This window comes from Oppia nitens, unplaced genomic scaffold (genome assembly GCF_028296485.1).
Source record: "Oppia nitens isolate AA-2021 unplaced genomic scaffold, nextdenovo-longstitch-racon4-pilon3 scaffold4_pilon_pilon_pilon, whole genome shotgun sequence".
In the NCBI taxonomy this organism is placed as follows: Eukaryota; Metazoa; Arthropoda; class Arachnida; order Sarcoptiformes; family Oppiidae; genus Oppia; species Oppia nitens.
This window is the reverse complement of record NW_026533232.1, coordinates 6,586,742-6,607,965: the sequence shown is the minus strand read 5'-3', so window position 1 is coordinate 6,607,965 and position 21,224 is coordinate 6,586,742. Positions and strand designations below refer to the sequence as shown.

At 26.4% G+C, this 21,224-nt stretch overlaps 6 protein-coding genes across 7 annotated transcripts; 2 read left to right on the top strand and 4 right to left on the bottom strand.

The window, feature by feature from the left end:
* Positions 1–5,433: 5,433 nt before the first annotated feature.
* Positions 5,434–6,608, bottom strand: LOC128959880 (uncharacterized). Its single transcript, XM_054305909.1, has 2 exons — positions 5,763–6,608; positions 5,434–5,700 (listed from the first exon to the last, which is right to left on the bottom strand). The coding sequence occupies exons 1-2, from the start codon at positions 6,534–6,536 to the stop codon at positions 5,605–5,607; spliced, it is 870 nt and encodes a 289-aa protein (XP_054161884.1). The 5' UTR covers positions 6,537–6,608; the 3' UTR covers positions 5,434–5,604.
* A 19-nt stretch (positions 6,609–6,627) lies between these two features.
* LOC128959883 (AP-3 complex subunit sigma-1-like) lies at positions 6,628–8,657 on the bottom strand. The gene is made up of 6 exons (XM_054305912.1): positions 8,424–8,657; positions 8,262–8,353; positions 8,080–8,191; positions 7,926–7,997; positions 7,756–7,863; positions 6,628–6,862 (listed from the first exon to the last, which is right to left on the bottom strand). Exons 1-6 carry the CDS (start codon positions 8,490–8,492, stop codon positions 6,743–6,745), a joined length of 573 nt encoding a protein of 190 aa, XP_054161887.1. The 5' UTR covers positions 8,493–8,657; the 3' UTR covers positions 6,628–6,742.
* Positions 8,658–10,041: 1,384 nt separating this feature from the next.
* Positions 10,042–13,305, top strand: LOC128959877 (glycerol-3-phosphate dehydrogenase [NAD(+)], cytoplasmic-like). Of its 2 annotated transcripts, none has more exons than XM_054305906.1 (8): positions 10,042–10,054; positions 11,619–11,674; positions 11,750–11,927; positions 12,000–12,140; positions 12,201–12,342; positions 12,404–12,538; positions 12,605–12,922; positions 12,994–13,305. In XM_054305906.1, the coding sequence occupies exons 2-8, from the start codon at positions 11,631–11,633 to the stop codon at positions 13,089–13,091; spliced, it is 1,056 nt and encodes a 351-aa protein (XP_054161881.1). In that variant the 5' UTR covers positions 10,042–10,054; positions 11,619–11,630; the 3' UTR covers positions 13,092–13,305. The 2 variants fall into 2 exon arrangements, with proteins under 2 accessions (XP_054161881.1, XP_054161879.1); XM_054305904.1 differs by lacking the exon at positions 10,042–10,054 and adding an exon at positions 11,441–11,484.
* A 1,396-nt stretch (positions 13,306–14,701) lies between these two features.
* LOC128959866 (dolichyl-diphosphooligosaccharide--protein glycosyltransferase subunit STT3B-like) lies at positions 14,702–18,730 on the top strand. Its single transcript, XM_054305890.1, has 13 exons — positions 14,702–15,028; positions 15,184–15,292; positions 15,362–15,560; positions 15,627–15,715; positions 15,780–15,945; positions 16,033–16,482; positions 16,548–16,798; positions 16,859–17,043; positions 17,109–17,204; positions 17,266–17,341; positions 17,413–17,700; positions 17,767–17,973; positions 18,031–18,730. Exons 1-13 carry the CDS (start codon positions 14,844–14,846, stop codon positions 18,109–18,111), a joined length of 2,382 nt encoding a protein of 793 aa, XP_054161865.1. The 5' UTR covers positions 14,702–14,843; the 3' UTR covers positions 18,112–18,730.
* A 98-nt stretch (positions 18,731–18,828) lies between these two features.
* On the bottom strand, positions 18,829–19,871 carry LOC128959879 (39S ribosomal protein L4, mitochondrial-like). The gene has a single exon (XM_054305908.1). It carries the CDS (start codon positions 19,788–19,790, stop codon positions 18,846–18,848), a length of 945 nt encoding a protein of 314 aa, XP_054161883.1. The 5' UTR covers positions 19,791–19,871; the 3' UTR covers positions 18,829–18,845.
* A 219-nt stretch (positions 19,872–20,090) lies between these two features.
* On the bottom strand, positions 20,091–21,017 carry LOC128959885 (coiled-coil domain-containing protein 12-like). Its single transcript, XM_054305913.1, has 5 exons — positions 20,775–21,017; positions 20,636–20,712; positions 20,507–20,568; positions 20,317–20,428; positions 20,091–20,231 (listed from the first exon to the last, which is right to left on the bottom strand). Exons 1-5 carry the CDS (start codon positions 20,912–20,914, stop codon positions 20,137–20,139), a joined length of 486 nt encoding a protein of 161 aa, XP_054161888.1. The 5' UTR covers positions 20,915–21,017; the 3' UTR covers positions 20,091–20,136.
* Between the last annotated feature and the right edge of the window lie 207 nt (positions 21,018–21,224).

Sequence of the window (21,224 nt, the reverse complement as noted above, 5' to 3'; positions counted from 1 at the left end):
AAATGACAAATCATTCACAGGAAAGGCATTTGACTCCACATTTAAAGGTCTGGTTTTTGTTAGATTCACTTTTTATTAATCAAATTACATTTAAAACATAATTTGAAACATTTATTTAATTTATTGTTATACTTATATTTGATCATTTAAATTGTAATTAATCAATTGTATTTTGAGTCTAAATTACATTAATATAAAATAATGTAATTTATGCTAATTATCTTTAGCAAAATTTATTTCATAATATATCAATTAGTATGCTAAAATATTTTTTAAAATAAAATAATATATAAATATTTTTTTATCAATTAACGAATAAATTTTTAATAATAAAAATAGCAATTATTGCTGATATGTTTAATATAATATAAAATTAAAAATAAATATTTGTAAGCAAAGAGCACACTCTACTCTTAAATGATAAATATTGAGTAAAGCATTACTAAAATGATTATAAATGTTTGGCACGAGTTTTAATGGCATGTCTTTTGATAATAACTATCAATAATTGGTTCATTAGTTCTTATACTTCTCGCCATTCAATCTAATCAATGGTTTTTAATGACTAATTCATTTGCTTAAAAGTTATTTAAAGTTATTTTTATTAAAACACTTTAAAACAGTTTTTTTTAATCATTACTCATTCATATTTATGTTGCCATTCATTGCAAACATGAAATGCTCACAAAATATTTATATGAATATTGTTAAACATTTTAAATGCTTTTTTCCATTAAAAATGAGTTATTTTGTTGAATTAATTTTTAAAAATATTCAATTCCAGTTTTCAAATTTAACAGCTTTTGTTTTTTATATAAAACTATTAATATTTTTCACGTTTACTTTCATTAAAAAATTTAATAATAAAATATTTTAATTTAATGCTAAGAATTTATAAGAATTTAAGATATTATCTTAATTTTTCTAAAGTTGTATATAATATTTTTATTTGCTAGCAATCCATAATATTATGACTTAAAATATTATTAAAATGTAAATTATTAATAAATCTAAAAAATCTATTTATAATACAATAATATAGCACATAATGTATAACAAATATTACGAAAATTCAATAAATTATTATAAATACTTTATAATTTGCTAATAAATTTGCCATATTATGGGTTTGTCATTCAAACAGTTTAATTATAATGTTTGAATACATTGAATAAATTATAAATATAATATATATTTCATATATTTATTTGCAAATAAAAAATGAATACAAACGTCAACACCAATGAAGACATTTGTTGAACAAATCTAAGACTAAATGGAAACTAAAAAATAGTCTGTCATTCAAATGAAGTCCTCAAACATTTGGGGAAAGTATATGAATGAGTCAATCATTTGGATATAATATAACATCAATATTACGACAAATCCATTTAAATTTACCTCAATATGACAATAGCTGTCAAACCTATTGAATATTAAATGTATTTTTTAATGTAATTGTTGACTAATATTGATAAAGATTCAATAAAATTGCTAATAAAATTCATAATTGATATAAAAATAACAATTAATTTGGTTATAACTTATTCATACATAATATGCATATTTATATTATTTCAAGTATTATTTTAAAATACGTATATTTTTAAATTTTAGGTCACTAGTTTTATGTGAATTCAACTCAAATAAATCTTATTTATTTATATAAATATATAGTCAATAATTTGTAATACAGTATACATTTATTGTTTTTACATACACTTACTTTAGAGTACAATATAAAGTTATATAACTTATAAAATATTTGACAAAAATCCAAACAAAGGTTTCTATTGAATAACTCTCTAAATATTTGAATTAAAATAATATAATAATTTTCTCAATTATGCAAGGTTATTTTTGTATATTTAGTATTTTTAAATCATAGGACATAATGTAGGGCCAGTAAACTCTAATATTTTCTCTCTTAAATTAATTTTGTTTAAACAACAGAATTTATCGTTAAAATTTAAAAACATTTCTAATAATGACATATAATTTAATATATTAATACATTGCATAAACTTTTACAGTACTTGTTAATACTTTTATAGTCATATAATTTTTAAGATATTATATATATATATATATATATATATATATATATATATTGAAATAATCGTAATTATAATTATTCTATTAATTTATCGAAAATATTTGGAGAGTTATTTAAGAAAAACCTTTGTCGGACTTTTGTCACTCAATGATACATCAATTCAATATATACTGCAAATACTGTACACTACATGTATATCCCATATATACTGTAGTTTATAATCCCTGTCCTACTCTCATCTCATATAGTGTTGTCATTTGAATTTTGACTTAAAGTATGTTTTTTTTTATAAAATTAAAGTAAAATTTTATATTATGTAATAAAAAACGTTTTCACTCTCTCTGAGGTGCAATAAATAATAATTTAAAGTCCAATATATTTTATATTTGATTTTATTTGTCACGATTTGATATTCTATGATAATATATAAGAAAATAATGAATGCAATAATAGTCATCATTTGCTTTATCTCTTATGACTTTCAAATAATATTGAAGACATAAAATCATAGATTGTTTTTACTTATTCTGTCTTTGATTTTAAATGTATTTTTTATAAAGACTTTATTCTTTAAGATATTATATTAAATAATATTTTTTTAAATCAGACATTAATGTTGAGATGATTTGATCGATTAACAGCTTAGTATGTCTTTGCAATACCTGTGCCCAACCGACAACTCGTCTAATTTTATCTGAAATCAGTACCAAAAATGTTTTCTTTATAATACTGACTAATATACCGACAAATAACTCATACAAACCGAGATCTGCCATAGGTTTATAAGTATGACATTGTTTTACAGTCAAAATATTTGCAAACATAATAATATTAATAACCCTATCATTTACTTTATCTCAAATCTTTTTCAAAATATTATCGTTTATAATAAACTTCAGTATCAACTAATGCTACAATTGTATGCTATTGTTTATCGTAAATATAACAAAATTATTTATTATAATATAATAAAAACTGATATTTAAAAACAATAATATATTAAAATACTATATAAATATTTAGTTTATACCACATGAAGAATTGTAGTGATATTTTTGCATTTTTAGTATAACTACTATTAAAACTACTGATCAATCATATCATTAAATGGTAAGCAATGACCTTAAGATTAGAGACCAAACAAATGGGAATTAAAATGTCATTTTAAATATTTGTATGAAAACATAGTTATGAAAATGTTTGGTAAAAGTATTTGATTGTAAAAACCGATACAATAACTGATTGATGCTATCATTGAATATGATATAGCGATCACTCATTTGTGAGAATATTATAAGAATATAATATTTCAATGGTATTTGTCTATGAGGTTGACTATCAATATCTAACAAACTATATGACTGTCCAAATGAATGCTATATTATATTGTTTAACTGTGATTATAGCCATAATTCCGGTGCCAATTGAAAGTTCAGTCCATAATTTAGAGGAAACTATTGGCTTTTGTAGTGTAATGTGTGATAACAAGAGATTGTAATTTCTAAATCATCGTAAATATTATGTACATTACTGTTGAATAGTATATAATTTGCAGTTAAAAACCAAAGAGAAAACATTGAATTTGAGAGCAAATATAGAGAAAAAGTTGGAGTAAACAAAGGACAGGGATTGCAATGGCATAGGAATCGGCACTGTTTGGCAACAAATTCAAGTCAATGCATGAGCGGAACGTTTGGTGTATATATTTTTAGGAGACTGTTGGGTCTAAAATTGTTTGTCCAATAAGTGTAGACAAAGTGAGGATACAATGTTTACACAACAATATGATTGTTGAAAAAATTGAATTAAAGTTAGAAATTAACTGTTAGTTGATTTGATTTGTTGGTGGTCTCAAACTTTCACAACAAGTTTACTCAACTCTATGTCAACGAATGCACAATAATTTGCTTATCAATTGTAATGTTAGTCATATAATTGAAAGCTAAGTGCTGTCAATACATACACATAACACACATAACATCCATAAGCATAAGTCATAAGCATTTAATTCATTTGATAGAGTCTCGGAAAGTCTGCACTCATATGACTATCGGATATCAATTGAAATCATAATAACAAATATTTCATTGACTCTCCCTTTTCCTCAATAAATCTTTATAATAACAAACCAAACAATTTATAAGTATTTTCCGCACATAGTTTGTATGAAAATCTGAAATTCACGTTATATTAAACTAGCATGCTCAATTTTATTTTATTAGTAATTGTTAACTATCGTACATAATAAATATTGTATGTAAACTTACACATATATAATATATTACACATGTATAATAATTATTGCAAAAAACAACTATTTGATGATAACATTATATTTTACAGTATTTGGAAAAATTATATCATTAAATATACTCTTCAAAAATGACATTTACCAGTAGTTTTAATAAATTAGTGACCGATTCATTAATTCCTAATTGTAAACTAATTAAATATAAAATTTTTAATTCAATTAAAATTTAATGCAAAGAAAATAATGCTACGATGTTATGGTATTACTGTACCATAAGTTAAAATTGTTTTGAAAATAAGTTATACAGTTTTAAATATGTTTTGACATAAGTTTTAACTAAAAGATCATATAATTGTTTATTAAATATTTTTCTATTTGAATACCGATATATATACAATTAAAGTTACATTTAAAATTTTAAATACGATAGATAATATAAATAAACAATTTAACTATTTTATTGTATTATCGGTATAGATGTTTTTTGTATAAATTATAAATTAATGCCACAAACCAATTAATTTGTTGGATATTTATTTTAATAAATTTATATTATTGGTAAAACATTGCTTCTTTTATCCCAAATTGTTTGTATTAAATCATTAAATATTGAAATAATAGAAAACTTTATTTATTAATAATTTGAAAATTACGGTAATTGAAAAAATAAACAACAAATGAGGTTTTCCTATGATTTAAATTAAAATCAAATGAAATTTACACAATGCTGATACACAAAATAATATCTACAAATATTTGGTATATAATATTCATATATAAAATATTATTTTTTAAATTAAATTATATATAATTTTAATCAAAAAAGGTGCATTACAAGCATTTAAAAATAAATGCTTTTTGATACTAAGTTAATATTAAATGTAATATTATCTATCAATATAATAAAATATTTTGTTAGTCAATCATATACTTCACAAATAGTTAGTAATTAGTGTCTAATAAAAGACAATTCATTTATTTATTACACATTAAATATTTCCCTATTTTATGTTTAATTTATAAAATTTAACTTAATTTTAAGTTCATTTTCCATAAATTAATTGATTGATTGATAACAAACAGTCTATAAATGACAGAAATTATTTTAAGTGGTTTTATAATAAAATTACCATATTTTTGGTATTGTGTATAATATATAAAATAAATGAATTATTTGTGAATTATAACGATTTATGAATTGATTGGTGAAAATCAATAAATCAAAATTAAATTTAATAGATATTATCCAAATTGATGGTCACATAAGAAACCAAATGAAATGATAATTAATACAAATTTAAAGTTTTAATTTCTTGTTTTGACGCGTCGGTGACTTCTTTCGTGTTTCAAGTGGTGTTGTCTGCGATATCTCTTTATTTGCTGATATTTGGCTCTAAAATAAAATAATTCATTATTTAATATAAACTTTAAATAAATTAATGTTTAATACAAAACCTGATTAACATTATTTTGGTCAGCATTTTGCTTAACATTTGTTTGTAAATTATTTTTTGTAGATTTTTCACAACTGTTTCCTACATTTTGGTCACCATTTTCTTCATTTTTCAATAATGAGTGAATGGTTTCATCGGCCACTAATAAACCGATTATTACCGAATTATCGATAACTCCAGTGGTTAGCGACCTCTGATAAGTCAACATTTTATTAACCAAATCATCGGAAACCGATCCGTCTTTTTTGTTGTCCGTTTGATCCAACAATTTATCCTTTGATTTGATTTCCTTCTTCAAGAGATCAATGCCGTGATTGAGTGATGCAATCAATCGTATTAAGGGAAGTGTCACGTGTTTGGACAATGTTTCTGGATTAGTGCTAATCATATAAAAACTCCACTCAAACTTCAAAATAATTAACTGATTCTTGACTTTGAGTGTCAATCGTGATGTGTGACAGTCAACCAAAAGTGTCTCAAAATGCCATTCATAAGCTTTAGTTACGTCAGTCAATAATGTCTTGAGATGTGATATAAGTCTTTCCCGTTTAACCTCTCCTTTATTGAAACGTCGATAGTGTTCGTCGATATCTTTGCCTTCGAGACACTCGAAGTATGTTTGTGTCATATCTGTTACCATCACTGCATAAAAATCCTCTTCAATCAGAAATTTAAGTAATAATGTCGTGTCTTTGCCGTGGATTTGACAGTTGATTGAATACATCCACGAGACAGACTCCAAACGCTGTAACAAAGTGTCCGATGTGTTGGCCATTATGTTTGGTCACAAATTGTCGGTTCACACGATTTCAATCAAATAATTATTTACTTTTATTATTGATTTCAATTAATTTACAATTATATGTATTGACATTTGATTTATGATTTAAACACAAATTAATTACAAACTGTTTGATTGCAATGACAATAATAATAATCAAATAATAAATAGTCTTTAAAAAAACATGTGGTAATCATGAATCAAAACTTAAGTGAACTGATATTTGGCAGATCCGGTAGTTTCATGTCTTTGATCTGTTGCGGCAAATTCATTGACTTCATGGCAGACACGGCTCTCGCGGGAGCGGCACTGATGCCGGCCTACAGTATTGACAATACATTATTATAGACAACAATATTACACACAAAATGAAAGACTAATACATTGTCATCAATACACACATCAAACACATACTACTGCCACCTATCGTAACATACAGTGTATGTCATTATCAACCAATTAAGCTGTCATTTCAATAATTATTATTATCTGATCTCATTAATTGTTTTATTTGATCCAAAAGTGATCAATTGTATTATTATAAATATTAACAAAATCAACAATATTTCAATTCATCATTTTAATTATAAATGTATGGTTAGTCAGATAATTGTCCAAAAGTCTTAACAAATAAAAGTACTATTAGTAGGCAATTATGTGTCCAAAAATACTATTTTAATATTTTCATTCATAAGTTGCAATTTTATTAATAAAAATATTAATTGCAATATTTTTATATATATAATATTAAACTACAATTTTTGTATGGGATGGACGGCTAACCAGATTTACGATACTTTAATACTAAATCGTTTTAAACTATCTGTAAATTACTTTATAATAATTATCATTTTTAATACTATTATAATTTACTTAATTTTTATATTAACTTGTATATATATATAAAGCATATTATTAAAAATACTAATTAAATATAATAAGCTAATAAATAATTTAATAAATACCGATACTATTTATATACTCTAATTTAATTACCGGTAAATATAGCTATAGACTATACAGTAGTATAAGTTGTCTCAGTGGTTATTACCAGTAATACGAAAATTTAGTAAAAAACAAATTATTATATTTATAGACTATTAGTAAACAAAAATCAATTGAAAATTTTATCAAAAATAATAATATAATCATCTTTTATAACCAAAGGTTAGACGTAGTTCTGTATTGTAAATACAGTTAATAATAGACTTACTTCTTGTTTCTCTAATTTATTTTGCTCTTCAATTCTTTGTGTGATTTCAGCCATATTGGTCTCCAATACCATTCCTCCCATAACCAGTTCGTTAAGTATATGATGAACCTGTCATCAGATGAATAGACAATTAGATCAAATGTATGGTTAATGTGATGCCATTGCCAAACCTTGTCGACGTGGAAAATGAGATCCAATTCACACACATTTTCAAAACACTTGTCCAAAGTCTCGACAAATACCTAAATCATTCAATCAATTAACTAATAGTAATATAATTGTCACAGAAATCAATCAATTATTATAATATCAATGAAGTAAAACCTGAATCAAATCAAGTATTCCTAACTCGCTTTCTGACGAATCCACACAAAAGACAAAGTAAAGAGTGGCGTAATGTCTATAAATTAGTTTATAATCTGATCCACCGATTAAACTACAAATGAAGACAATTTCATTTAATAAAATCTAAAAAGAGGTCATCAATAGTGGTGTCAAATGTAAACCTTCCGCCTTCAAGAAAATTACAGACATTTTCGTCCCGTTTGGACACCAATTGAAATGTCTCGCGAATGATCTGTTGCTGCATGTCTTCGGGCTTACCATTCAATCAAAAATAAAAGATATTACAAGACATTCAAATATTAGTCAGTTATGACATGTCATACATAGTAGTGATAAAACTTAGAGAGTCTCGGCTTTCCATAGTTGTTGAACACAAGGATTGCTTTAATCATGTCTTCAAATAACTTATGATATTATCTCATCAATGGTTATGTTGTTATTGTTGTGATTATAATCAGACATATGATTGCAATGTTATGTCAATTAGTTTTATAAATATTATATCAAATAATGTAATAATAAATGGACTAAACATTTAAATTGATTGACATATACTGTACTCCACATTCATATATAACGTATTAATATTTTGTTAGTTTTTAATTTAATAATTAATAGTTAATAATGTTTGAAATTTATTAATTTATAAAAATAATTATTGATAAAAATATATTGTATAATAATTTATATTTATTTTAAAATATGATATTTTAATGTAAAAATTTAATTAAGTTATTACTCTATGTTAATTATTATATATTCATATTAAAGTATTGTACTATATTTGTATAATACAAAACTTGACATTTTACATAATTCATAAATAAAATTAAATTAGTAAATAAAAAAATATCTATATTGTATAATACAGTATTTATTTTCAATTAAAAAATAAACAAATAGACTTTATTAAAACATATACAGGTAGTATGCATTATTATGATATACTTATTAATTAAGTATAATTATTAATAATAATGTACCTGTATACTAAAATTATATAATATATAAAATATTACCAAACATTATAACTTATTTATAAATTATATTACTTTTTGCAATAAAATTTAGATAATAAACATTTTAATATATGTGTAATAATTTGAAAAACATATGTTTTTCATATTATATATTTAACATAGGATATTGTTTTATTGAAAATAATATTAAATTAAAATAATTTCCATTTATATTATAGTAAATAAAAACAATTAAATGGAAATATTGGTCATAATATGAGTTGCAAACTCTCGATAAATTAAAGTTAAGATAAGTCCAGTGATGAGTCAATATAATACTGTATTTATTAAATATAATTTTAAATCTAATAAACTTTGAAATATTGATTTAAAAAATGTAGACAACATTTAACTGATAATCGTACGAAATATAGAGCATATAATATGATAATTGTGTTTAGTTAGACTATATTTATAAATTATAATTATTATGTTAGTAGTGATTGGCTATAATATATTATTAAGTATCGGTCGAGACCTAAGTTCATTAAACACTAAACATTGATAACAACATTACTGTAGTTAGGTTTTGAAAATTATTATATAATATAAGTAAACTATAAATGCATATTTGAAAAATTCAAACCTTGAAAATTCAAGGACTGATCCGATAGTACTGTATATATATATAATACAGACATAGAGTTTAGTGTTATTTTCCATTTGGAAAAATACAACTAATCCCTTAACATCACAGTTCTAAATGTTAATATAATATATAGTATATAAACCACATTATAATACTATTTAGTTTTATTTGAAAACAACTAGTTTTCACACAAGTTTCAGTTTTTTGCTAAAATAGTAAATTTATATTAAATAACAAATTTTGCCACTAGTATAGTGATATTGTGGTGCTTTCAATTGCTGTCCATTTTTACCATTATTTTTTTATTTAATTTTATTTAATACACATCAAGTTTTATTTAACATTTGTAAGTACTACAATTAAAATTAATTTTTATTTAAAATATCTAATATCTTTTTTTATATGCTTTAAGTTTAAATTAATTTATTTTTTTTAAATTCAAAAATCAAAAAAAGTTAAAATTTATTTAAAGAAATAGCAAAATTATTTACTTTTTATTATTGTTAATTTTAATGTTACATATATAAGATAAAAACTTAATTTATTTTTTTGTTATAATTTTTAAAATTTTACTTTAAATCGATTAGATTTTAATTATATTCTTAGTTAAATTAAATGCATGAATGAATTGTTGTAAATGTTTACTATTATAAGTGTATTAAATTGGAAACATTATTACAAAAAAATGCTCAAGTTTCTTTATCTAAAATAAAATCTATTTAAAATTTTTGATAATAAATTAGATTAAAAAGATGTTTTTAAATATACTGTATATACATATTATTTTATATATAATAATAGATTGACGGTTAGCACACTGTTAGACTATAATAGATAATTAAATAGATTGTATGACTATATAATTTATATTATAACTCCTACTCACAAAAAAAACATTAGTCACTATTTAATCACCATTTCCTCAAATTATTTTTTAATTAAATTATTTACTTAAATTAATATAAAATAAATTAATAAAACGGTATAAAATACACTAATTTTTGCATTTTATACTGTAGTTTATTCACAAAAAATATTTTAACTATTTATTATTTATAATTAAAATCCACAATTACTTCATAATACTGTATGTAAAACAACATTAATAAGTTTTTAAAATTTCAAAACAGAAAAAAATTATTTGATTGCCATATAATAGACTATAATTCCTTTACTTGATTTTGACTCAAATGACAGATTCTTGTTTAAGCACATATGGCAACCCTACTTACTATTGCATATTATATTTTTTTCAATACAATTTTTATCTATTGAATGATAGAATTTATTTATTTAAACATCAATGTCAAATTTAATAATATAAAATTTAAAATCTACAATTAATAGTCAATATACATTTTTGCCATAATTTTTAATTCAAGTATTAAATATTTAGATATTTATTATTAGATGAAATTAATTATTGTTAATTGCAAGTAATGCAAAAGTTTTTTATGCTTTATTGTAGTAAAACTACACTAAAAAATAGAAATAAAGCTATATTTTGCTGAATTAGATAAAAGTATATACTGTACAGTAATTCAGTAGTAAAACTATAGACTACTCTAACCGATTCAGTAAAGCATTAGTATTACAATTGTATAATTGAAGTCTATGTCTGCGCCTGACTGTTATCAATACATTTGACATTAATATGTAATTTAACAGACCTTTTGCTGTTTAACTGTAAAACAATTCAATAAATATCATAATAATAGCATAATTTGTGGTTAAAACTGAAAGTCCGATTTTTTATAAGCATTTTTTGTGTCTTGAGTATGTATAGTGTCTAGAATATAGAATATACAGAATATATAACAATAGTTTACTAATTGTGTGTATTTTAAGTTATGTTGATTTATTGATTAATATGTGTATTACTATTATTATTATATAATTTCTTAATCCAGATCTCACACACAATGAGTACTAAGAAGAAGGTCGCTATTATTGGTTCCGGCAATTGGTTTGTATTCACATATTGAATGAAAACTAAAAAATTGTTGTTTTATCTAAATTTATGATTTATTGATTTGTTTAGGGGTTCAGCCATAGCCAAGATTATTGGTGTAAATGTAACAAAATTTGCATATTTTGATAAAGAAGTCAAGATGTATGTCTATGAAGAGATTGTGAACGGAAGCAAATTAAGTGAAATTATTAATACTGAACACGAAAATGTCAAATACCTTAAAGGACACCGACTTCCCGATACTATTGTATAATATATTGAAATTTTGTAATTACCGCTAATAACATAACTTAATGTAAATAAATCTATGATTATATAGGTAGCGGTTCCCGAAGTGGTCGATGCAGCCAAAGATGCAGATATTCTGGTGTTTGTTGTTCCGCATGCATTCGTTCCCAGAATTTGCCAGAATTTAAAAGGAAACATCAAACCGACTGCTGTCGGCATTTCACTTATAAAGGTATTGTTTACTACCGGTAATTATAAATTATAATTTACTAAATATTTAATAATAAATTAGGGTTTCGGTGAAACACCAAACGGTGGCATTGAGTTAATTTCCGATGTAATTAAAAATATATTATCAATTGATTGCACTGTTTTAATGGGTGCCAATCTGGCCGGAGAGGTGGCCGACGAAAAGTTTTGTGAGACAACAATTGGTATGTTAAACATAATTTGAATTAAAATGAAAAAACTATCTGAAACTTAACTGTTGGACAGGGAGTCGAAACAAAGATAACGGCATTTTATTGAAGGAGTTGTTCCAAACGGACAATTTCCGCGTTACAGTAGTTCCTGACACTTATACCGTCGAGATTTGTGGCGCTCTCAAGAATATTGTTGCTATGGCTGCAGGTCTTTATAGTTATTAAAATCTCTCATTATATTGATTTTAATGAATATTTTTAAATAAAAATTTAGGATTTTCTGACGGTTTGGGTTACGGAGATAATACAAAGTCTGCTGTTATCCGAATTGGACTCAAAGAGATGATTCGTTTCATAAAAACCTTTTATCCCGACGGCACCAAAGAGACCACATTTTTTGAGTCGTGTGGTGTCGCAGATCTCATTACCACTTGTTATGGCGGAAGAAACAGAAAAGTATCGGAAGCTTTTGTTAAATCAGACAAATCGATAGATGAATTGGAAAAGGAGTTACTCGATGGTCAAAAACTTCAGGGATATCAGACCTGCTGTGAAGTGATGACTATGCTTAGGACAAATGGACACATAGATAGTATGTGACTTTTTTTTGATGATTAATGCAATTACATAATATTGATTGTCATAATTATCTATAAATAATAGGATTTCCATTGATTGAAGCGGTTTATCTAATCGGTCGCCGAGACATTCCTCCACAAAGAATGCTTGAATACTTACGGCGAGAGCCGGAAGATATGTAATGATATTAACATTTTTTTGTATTTTACCCTTACTTTTAAAATTGTTATAATGTTATAAATCAGATTAAAAACTAATTAGTTTTATATAAAATTAACAAACGGTAAGATTTTATTGCAACTCAAAATACTAACGCGTAAATCGTGCCTCAAATCATAATAGGATTAATTTTTTGTTAACTTTTTTCAATTAAATTAAATTTAGTAAATAGGTTGTGACAGTTTCATCGAAATTGCATTTTACTATAATTTTTATATTTTTAAATATTGTTTTATTTAAAAAATTGTTTGGAATTTAGTTTTAAATATCAAAGTTAATCAAATTTTAACAAATTTAGTCTTTATTTGAAATATTTTAAACAATAAATGATTTAATTTTCATATATTTTGTTGAATTATTTATTTTTGAATTGAATTATTTTTAAACTTATTTTTAAATATATTTGTTTGTAATGGTATTAAAATTATACAAACAATAGATGAGACTCCTGTTCCTCATCGGATAACTGTGTCTTTACTTTGTATTTTTCTTTCAATTTTTTCAGTCTCTTAATCAGCAAATTATAATCAAAAAACTTGTCGATCTTAACCATTGAACTGATCAATCATCAGCTGTTGAGACAAACTTTTTTTTATTGTATATAAACTTAATAAATGTCTTAACAATAGTTTGTCTATAATCTTATTTTGTTATAAATTCATATATTCCTATCCCTTATAACTTATTAATAATAAATTACATGATTTTGTATTAAAAATAATTATTTATTTACTTTTTCATATCATATACTCATTATATAAGAGTTGGTGTTTGACTACAATCAGAGATATTATCATTTTGTATGACATATACTATATATTTGTTAATAATTAACAAACGGTTCACTTGTTATATAAGTGTTGGGATTAAATGTAATCATTTGGTTGACAGTCTTCAACAGTTAACATCAAATATGATATCAATAGTCAATCAAATGGATAATTGTTTGACATATAATGTTAAAGAGTAAAAAATGGTATATATTTTGGTAATGTTGTCCTCATTAAGGATCGGCTATAATGTCATACAATGTATGGACTAATCATATGATACTATAATAGCAATAAACACAATGTCTTTACATTCAAACCAATAGTTAAATAGAAATTCATTGAAAATAATTATTTATTCAATATATCTATTGATATATCAATTGAATTGATTGTAAACCAAACATTCACAGCGCGTGCGCACACTTTCACCACAAGTTTCTAATCGAACACATATTACATAAAACTTTAATTATATGCGTAAAGCACTCAAGTATTGTGTAATTCAATGCATTACACATTCATAGGGTTTGTTATAAACGCTTTAATCAATACGTTATTAGTTTATATTTATAAAAAATAACTTTAAAAAGTTGACAATTATTATTAGAAAGTGATATATTCCCATAAATTTATTATATTTTATTTAATTATTTAAATGCTTTAAATTAAATAATTAACAAAAATAATTATATAAATAATATATTTTCAATAATAATAATAATAATAATTATATTAATATTACAATTTGATATTACAAATAATAATTTATATTGAATTGATTGGGAATATAGTGAATGAATTGAATAGTAGTGTTGGAAATAGTAATAGTGTTGTATTAATATTGATGTGTTAACTATACGAATGATGTGTTGTTTAGTTATATTTGAGTGAAACGTAAGCTCAGGTGTTGTAGTGTTTAATGTATTGAATGTATAGTAAGTAATGGCGATAACCGGCAAACAGTCTTCGCGACCGCTTTCGGGCCATAAGTCGATGTCGAGTCAGGTATTGGGTCGACAATCATTGCTTCGGGTGACAGTATTGGCCTTGTCGTGGTTGGCCGGCTTCTGTTCCCGACTTTTTGCGGTCATCCGATTTGAAAGCATTATCCATGAGTTCGACCCCTGGTTTGTATCACTTGTTTTGTTACAACTCATCACTACTTGTTATCTTCAAAGAGACAAAACATTACGATTGCATGCAATGTGTTGTCAAAAACCTATACATATGAAGAATATAATTGAATTGATTGATGCAAATGTGGTTATTATTATAATTTCAGGTTTAACTACCGGTCCACACATTATATGGTAGAACATGGATACTATAACTTTCTTAACTGGTTTGATGAGAGAGCGTGGTATCCATTGGGACGTATTGTTGGAGGAACGGTAGATATACGATACATTGACTTATCATTTAATGACAATCATCTGATGCACCAATAATGCGTTCAATAGGTCTATCCGGGTCTTATGTTAACGTCGGGTGCCATCCACTATGGGCTGACATTATTGAATATTCCGGTCCATATCCGGGATATCTGTGTATTTTTGGCCCCAATTTTTAGTGGTTTGACAGCTATCTCAACATATTTGTTGACAAAAGAGTTGTGGTCAGAGTCGGCCGGACTTTTTGCCGCTTGTTTTATAGCAATTGGTATTTATGATATATATTTTGTAGTTTATTTGCAAACTATTATAACTACTGTTATCGTTGTATTAGTTCCCGGTTATATCAGTCGGTCAGTTGCCGGCAGTTATGACAACGAAGGTATTGCCATATTTGCCCTAATGTTCACATACTATCTTTGGGTAAGTCTTTAGAAAAATTTAAAATATACTGTATTTAAATATAATTATCGTAATAAAAAATCAGGTGAAATCAGTGAAGACAGGATCAGTGTATTGGTCAGCACTGACAGCACTGTCATATCTGTATATGGTGTCCGCTTGGGGCGGTTATGTATTCATTATAAACTTGATCCCATTGCATGTATTCTTTTTGTTAATTATGGGTCGATTTTCTCATCGCATATATGTTGGTAAGTCATACAATGATATTAATAATATTGTAATTTTATATTTAAACTGATATCATATTATTGTATATCTTATGTTTGCACTGTTAGCTTACAACACATTTTTTATTTTGGGTCTATTGTTTTCAATGCAAATACCATTTGTTGGTTTCCAACCGGTCCGTACATCGGAACACATGGCTTCGGCTGGTGTTTTCCTTTTGCTCAATGCCTACGCATTTTTAAAGTATGTCCAGAATTTTATGACCCGCTCTGAAATGAAGACATTTTTTGTGTCGGCTGTCATCGGAGTGGCCGGACTTGTGTTTTTGGGTGTCGTTGCACTCACATATGCAGGTTATATTGCCCCCTGGAGTGGGCGTTTCTATTCTCTATGGGACACGGGTTACGCCAAAATACATATTCCAATTATCGCATCTGTCTCTGAACATCAACCAACCACTTGGTTCTCATTTTTCTTTGATTTGCATCTATTGATTCCTACTTTTCCCATTGGTCTGTGGTATTGTATCAAAGAAGTTAATGATGAACGAGTTTTTAGTAAGTTTTCAATTGAATGAGTGAATAAAACAATAATTAATGTTTTGTCTGTTGTAACCATTTAGTTGCTCTCTATGCCATAACTGCTGCATATTTTGCCGGTGTTATGGTTAGACTGATGTTGACTCTCACACCAGTTGTATGTGTTTTGAGTGCGATTGCATTTTCCGAGTCCTTCTCGTACTGTCTTCAGGACGAAAAACCTCCTCAGAAATCACGAGCCAATAATGACGGTGCAGTTGACTCGAGTACTGATAGTGAGGAAACCAATCAAAACGGACCCGAAAAAAATAGTCACAAACATCTTTATGATAAAGTATTTACGATCTTATTATTAATTTGTTAAATAGTTTTGTAAATAATTATTTTATTAAAGGCGGGAAAAATTCGCAAAATTAAGACCGACAACAAAGAAAATCAAGGAATCGGTGCAAATATGCGCACATTTATATCAGTCCTATTAGTTATGATGCTTATGTTGTTTGTCGTTCATTGCACTTGGGTTACTAGTAATGCCTATTCCAGTCCCAGCATTGTGTTGGCCAGTTATAGTGGTGATGGGTTAGTTTGATTTGGCGTTTAATTGATTACTTTAATAATAACTTTGATTAAATGTTTGATCATAGATCTAGAGTTATTTTGGATGATTTCCGAGAAGCTTACTATTGGTTGTCCCAAAACACTGCAGATGAAGCTCGAGTGATGTCGTGGTGGGATTATGGGTAATGTTATTATATTTATTTATTAAAATTTGAATTATAAGTTATACTTATTTTTAAATAGCTATCAAATTGCCGGAATGGCTAATCGGACAACTTTAGTGGATAATAATACGTGGAATAATAGTCATATCGCACTTGTATGTAACGGTAATTTATTTTGTCTCTTAAATGTATACTAATTGCCGTACTATTACTCTATTACCGTTAGGTGGGCAAAGCAATGTCATCCAATGAAAGCGCTGCTTACACTATAATGCAAGCACTTGATGTTGATTATGTGTTAGTCATCTTCGGTGGTGTTATCGGCTATTCTGGTGATGACATCAATAAGTTTTTATGGATGGTTAGGATTGCAGAGGGAGAACATCCCAAAGATATTAGAGAAAGTGATTACTTTACTGATAGGGGAGAATTTCGAGTTGATTCTCAGGGGGCGCCCACTCTTCTCAATTGCCTTATGTATAAACTCAGTTACTTTAGATTTGGCGAACTTCAGGTATTACTATATCTTACCTTTTGTTATAAATTTGATTAACAGTAATAATCTGTTACATACTTATAGCTTGACTATAGAAGTCCGGCTGGATTTGATAGAACCCGTAATATGGAAATCGGTAACAAAAACATCCGATTGGAGCACTTAGAAGAAGCGTATACTACTGAGCACTGGTTGGTGCGTATATACAAAGTGAAAAAGCCAGCAAATCGGGTCAAAATCCCGTACGCTGACCGTAAAGTAAAACCCAAAAGGATAGTGACGTCAAAAAAGGTAAAAAAGTATTGTTAGTGTTATAAAGTATATTAACATTATATATATATATTACAGACAAGTAAGAGAAGGAAGGGAACCATCAAAAGTAGACCCGTAGTCATCAAAGGCAAGCGTATGATAACCAGCTCGACATAGGCGTCATTAAGTGGATTAGTAATAATTTATTATTGAGTGCCTCATAATTTTGCAAATCATTATTTAGCATTTTTACTATTATAAATTGTTTCATTATCTCATTCAATGATATTTTTTATTATTACACTTTATTTTGTTTGTTTTGACATAATCTTAAATTTATTGTTATTTCGATGAAATTTTTATTGAAATGAACACAATTTTCTTTAATTTCAATAACGTTTACTTTTAAGTTAATGACATGTTTTCAATTTATGATTCAAACCTAACGGTGCAATTCAATTTTTTTTTTGTCAACGACTGATTAATTTTAATTTATTTGTTAATTAATATTTGCCATCAATTGATATAATTTGTTAACCAATTTATATAACGAGAAATATAATCAACAGATAACTAGTCATAAGTGATGAACGAGTCTTTAATTATATATTTTCATAACAAATAATATTGTAATGACATTCCATAGACAAACATCATATGAAACGTCGATAGCAATCGATATATGTATGGTTTTCGGTAAATTTGGTCATAAATTGGCCAACAAATAGCAACAACATTCACATCTATACTTTATATTTGTATAACAGAAACGCTCTCATTTCCATCAATAAAATTGGGGACACTATTAATATTTACTAATTATTTGAATTTTATTTATTATTTCTAATTAATTTTTTAAAAATTTACAATTTTATAAATATTAGACAAATATTTTTAAAACAAATTATAGACTATTGATGTAAAGCTTTGGTGGATCTGATCTTATTATAGCATTCATGTAAATCAGTTCTTCTCATTTGATACAATAGTTTCTTCTCAATATCTCTGACCGCATTCAATGTCAACACAAGAGTCTCATGTTTTAACATTGAGATGACATTGAGTCCAAAGACGGGCATCAAATTGATGTGTTTTATTTCATGTGTTGCCAGAGCTATATTTTGAGGAAATATATCGCAGGTATCGATAATGAGGACACTGGGACCCCAACCCCTTTGTTGACACATTTTTTCTATATATTCGGGTTTATCGGTAGGAAATGACTCGAGTGTGTCCACCACTTTGAGGTCGTCCTGAGCTAACTTTGTCGACAACATTGACGTCAAGCCTTTGACTCGTTTAGCAAAAGGCAGTAAATAAAAGTAAGTCCGCGGACCACGTGGTCCGTGACACCACTCGCCGCCGATCCACTGCGGAGCGCGAATACCTCGTGCTCGTGCCCTACCCGTACCCTTTTGTGGCCATGGCTTACGTGTTGTACCAGAAAGTTCATGGCGTCGGGGAGTCCAACGCCAGTCAATGTGTTTGTATAGTGTCTGCCATTTATGATTCTCTTGGATCAGGTCTACGCGCGGAAATGTGCCGAAGATATAGGGATGTAATGACACAATCGACAACTTGCGGGACTCAACTGTTGACATGTTTTCCAACCACACCTCACGTATTGGTGTTACTTTTGGATTAACATTATCCATGTCCTCCAAGTGATCACTTCTAGTGATAATGGATGTCCACAATGGCATATCTCCAGCCTTTTCGTCCCCACTTTTAGCAGATTCTTGAGTTTCGTTGAGAGTCGAGTACTGTCGACATATCGGTAATAATCGGTTGTCAACAGCCGTCGGATGACTCAAAAGTCTTACAATTTGTTTGGATATTAATCTAAAGTTAGACATCACTTGATTTGATTCAATCAAAACATTCAAACAAAACAATGCTTAAAGTTGTGTACATTAATAGAAGCGACATTTTGGTACTTTTTTAAAACTCGCTTTAATATATAAATATCTGTAAACTTATATATAATAAAAAGGCCTGTTATTGTACAGTATTGTTATTGTAATAAAATTTTTAATTATCAGTATTTAAATTAAAGATATTTTACATAAATTTATTTATTAATAATTAACTTTAATAAAGATTCAATAATTAAATATTAAAAATATATATTGATTTTATTTAAAAAATGATTACCGTATATTGAAAAAATAATGACAAAATTAATGACAAATAAATTAAATATTAGTCTTCATCGAAGTCCACATTGTTTTGAGTCGCTTCCAAGTCTTGAGTAGCGGTCGCTAAATCCACTACAGAAGACTCGCGAAGCCTTTCACCTAAACATTAATGAATTGTTAATATTGTTTGTTTATAACAATTTAATTAATTTAAAAATCAATAATTAAACGAAAGACAACTAACGGATCAGTTCGGCGATAGCTCTTTGAGTTCTTTTCTCGAGTTTATCTAACTTTTGTTGTAAATTTCTCTTCAAATCCCAGTCCACTTTACGCGGCGCTAAACTCGTTAAGTCCTGAAATTCATAAAATGTTTGATTAAATTTTATTATAACTAAAAATCAATTCAAATATTAATTAATACAATAACAGACCACTTCATCCAAGACTTGAGGATTGTTAGCGACAGTCAATTGGTCTTCAATTTGTTTTTCAACTGTTTATATATATATATAAATAACTTTAAATAAATTAAAAACAAATACAAAATTAAATCAAAAGACCTGATTCTGGCTTTGGTTTTGGTAAAGAATTTTCCTTAAGTTTTTCATCCGTTGGATTATATGACCGAAAGATTGGTCTGAAAACAATGATAATCAGTAAACAATATCTCATAACAATTAAGAGACAATCAGTTAATACTTCGGCAAAACAAGTTTGTTGTCCTCAGAGGTCGAGTCGTTGTTTTCATTGTTCAAACGTCTCTTCATTTGTTCTAATCTTTCCTTTCGTTTTCGGGCCTCTTCTTCAAGATTACCAACACTTGAATCGTCAGATTTCATGTTAGCTAAAGAAGTGATTCAAACTTTTTGGTCACAAATAAACAAAAATTATTAATTAATAATTCAATCAATGAGTTGACTGACAAAACAATTTAAACATCAATTGAATGAAAATAATAAACATTAGACTAGAGATGCAAACTGTTTGCATAAAGACTAATACAAATACCTAAACCGTTAAATAAATACAATTTTAATTATAATTTATTTACAAAAATAATTTTTGTTTTAATATAAAGATTTATTACAATAAATATTTTTTTAATAATATATATTTAATAAGATGTTTAATAAGTTTTTATATGTATGG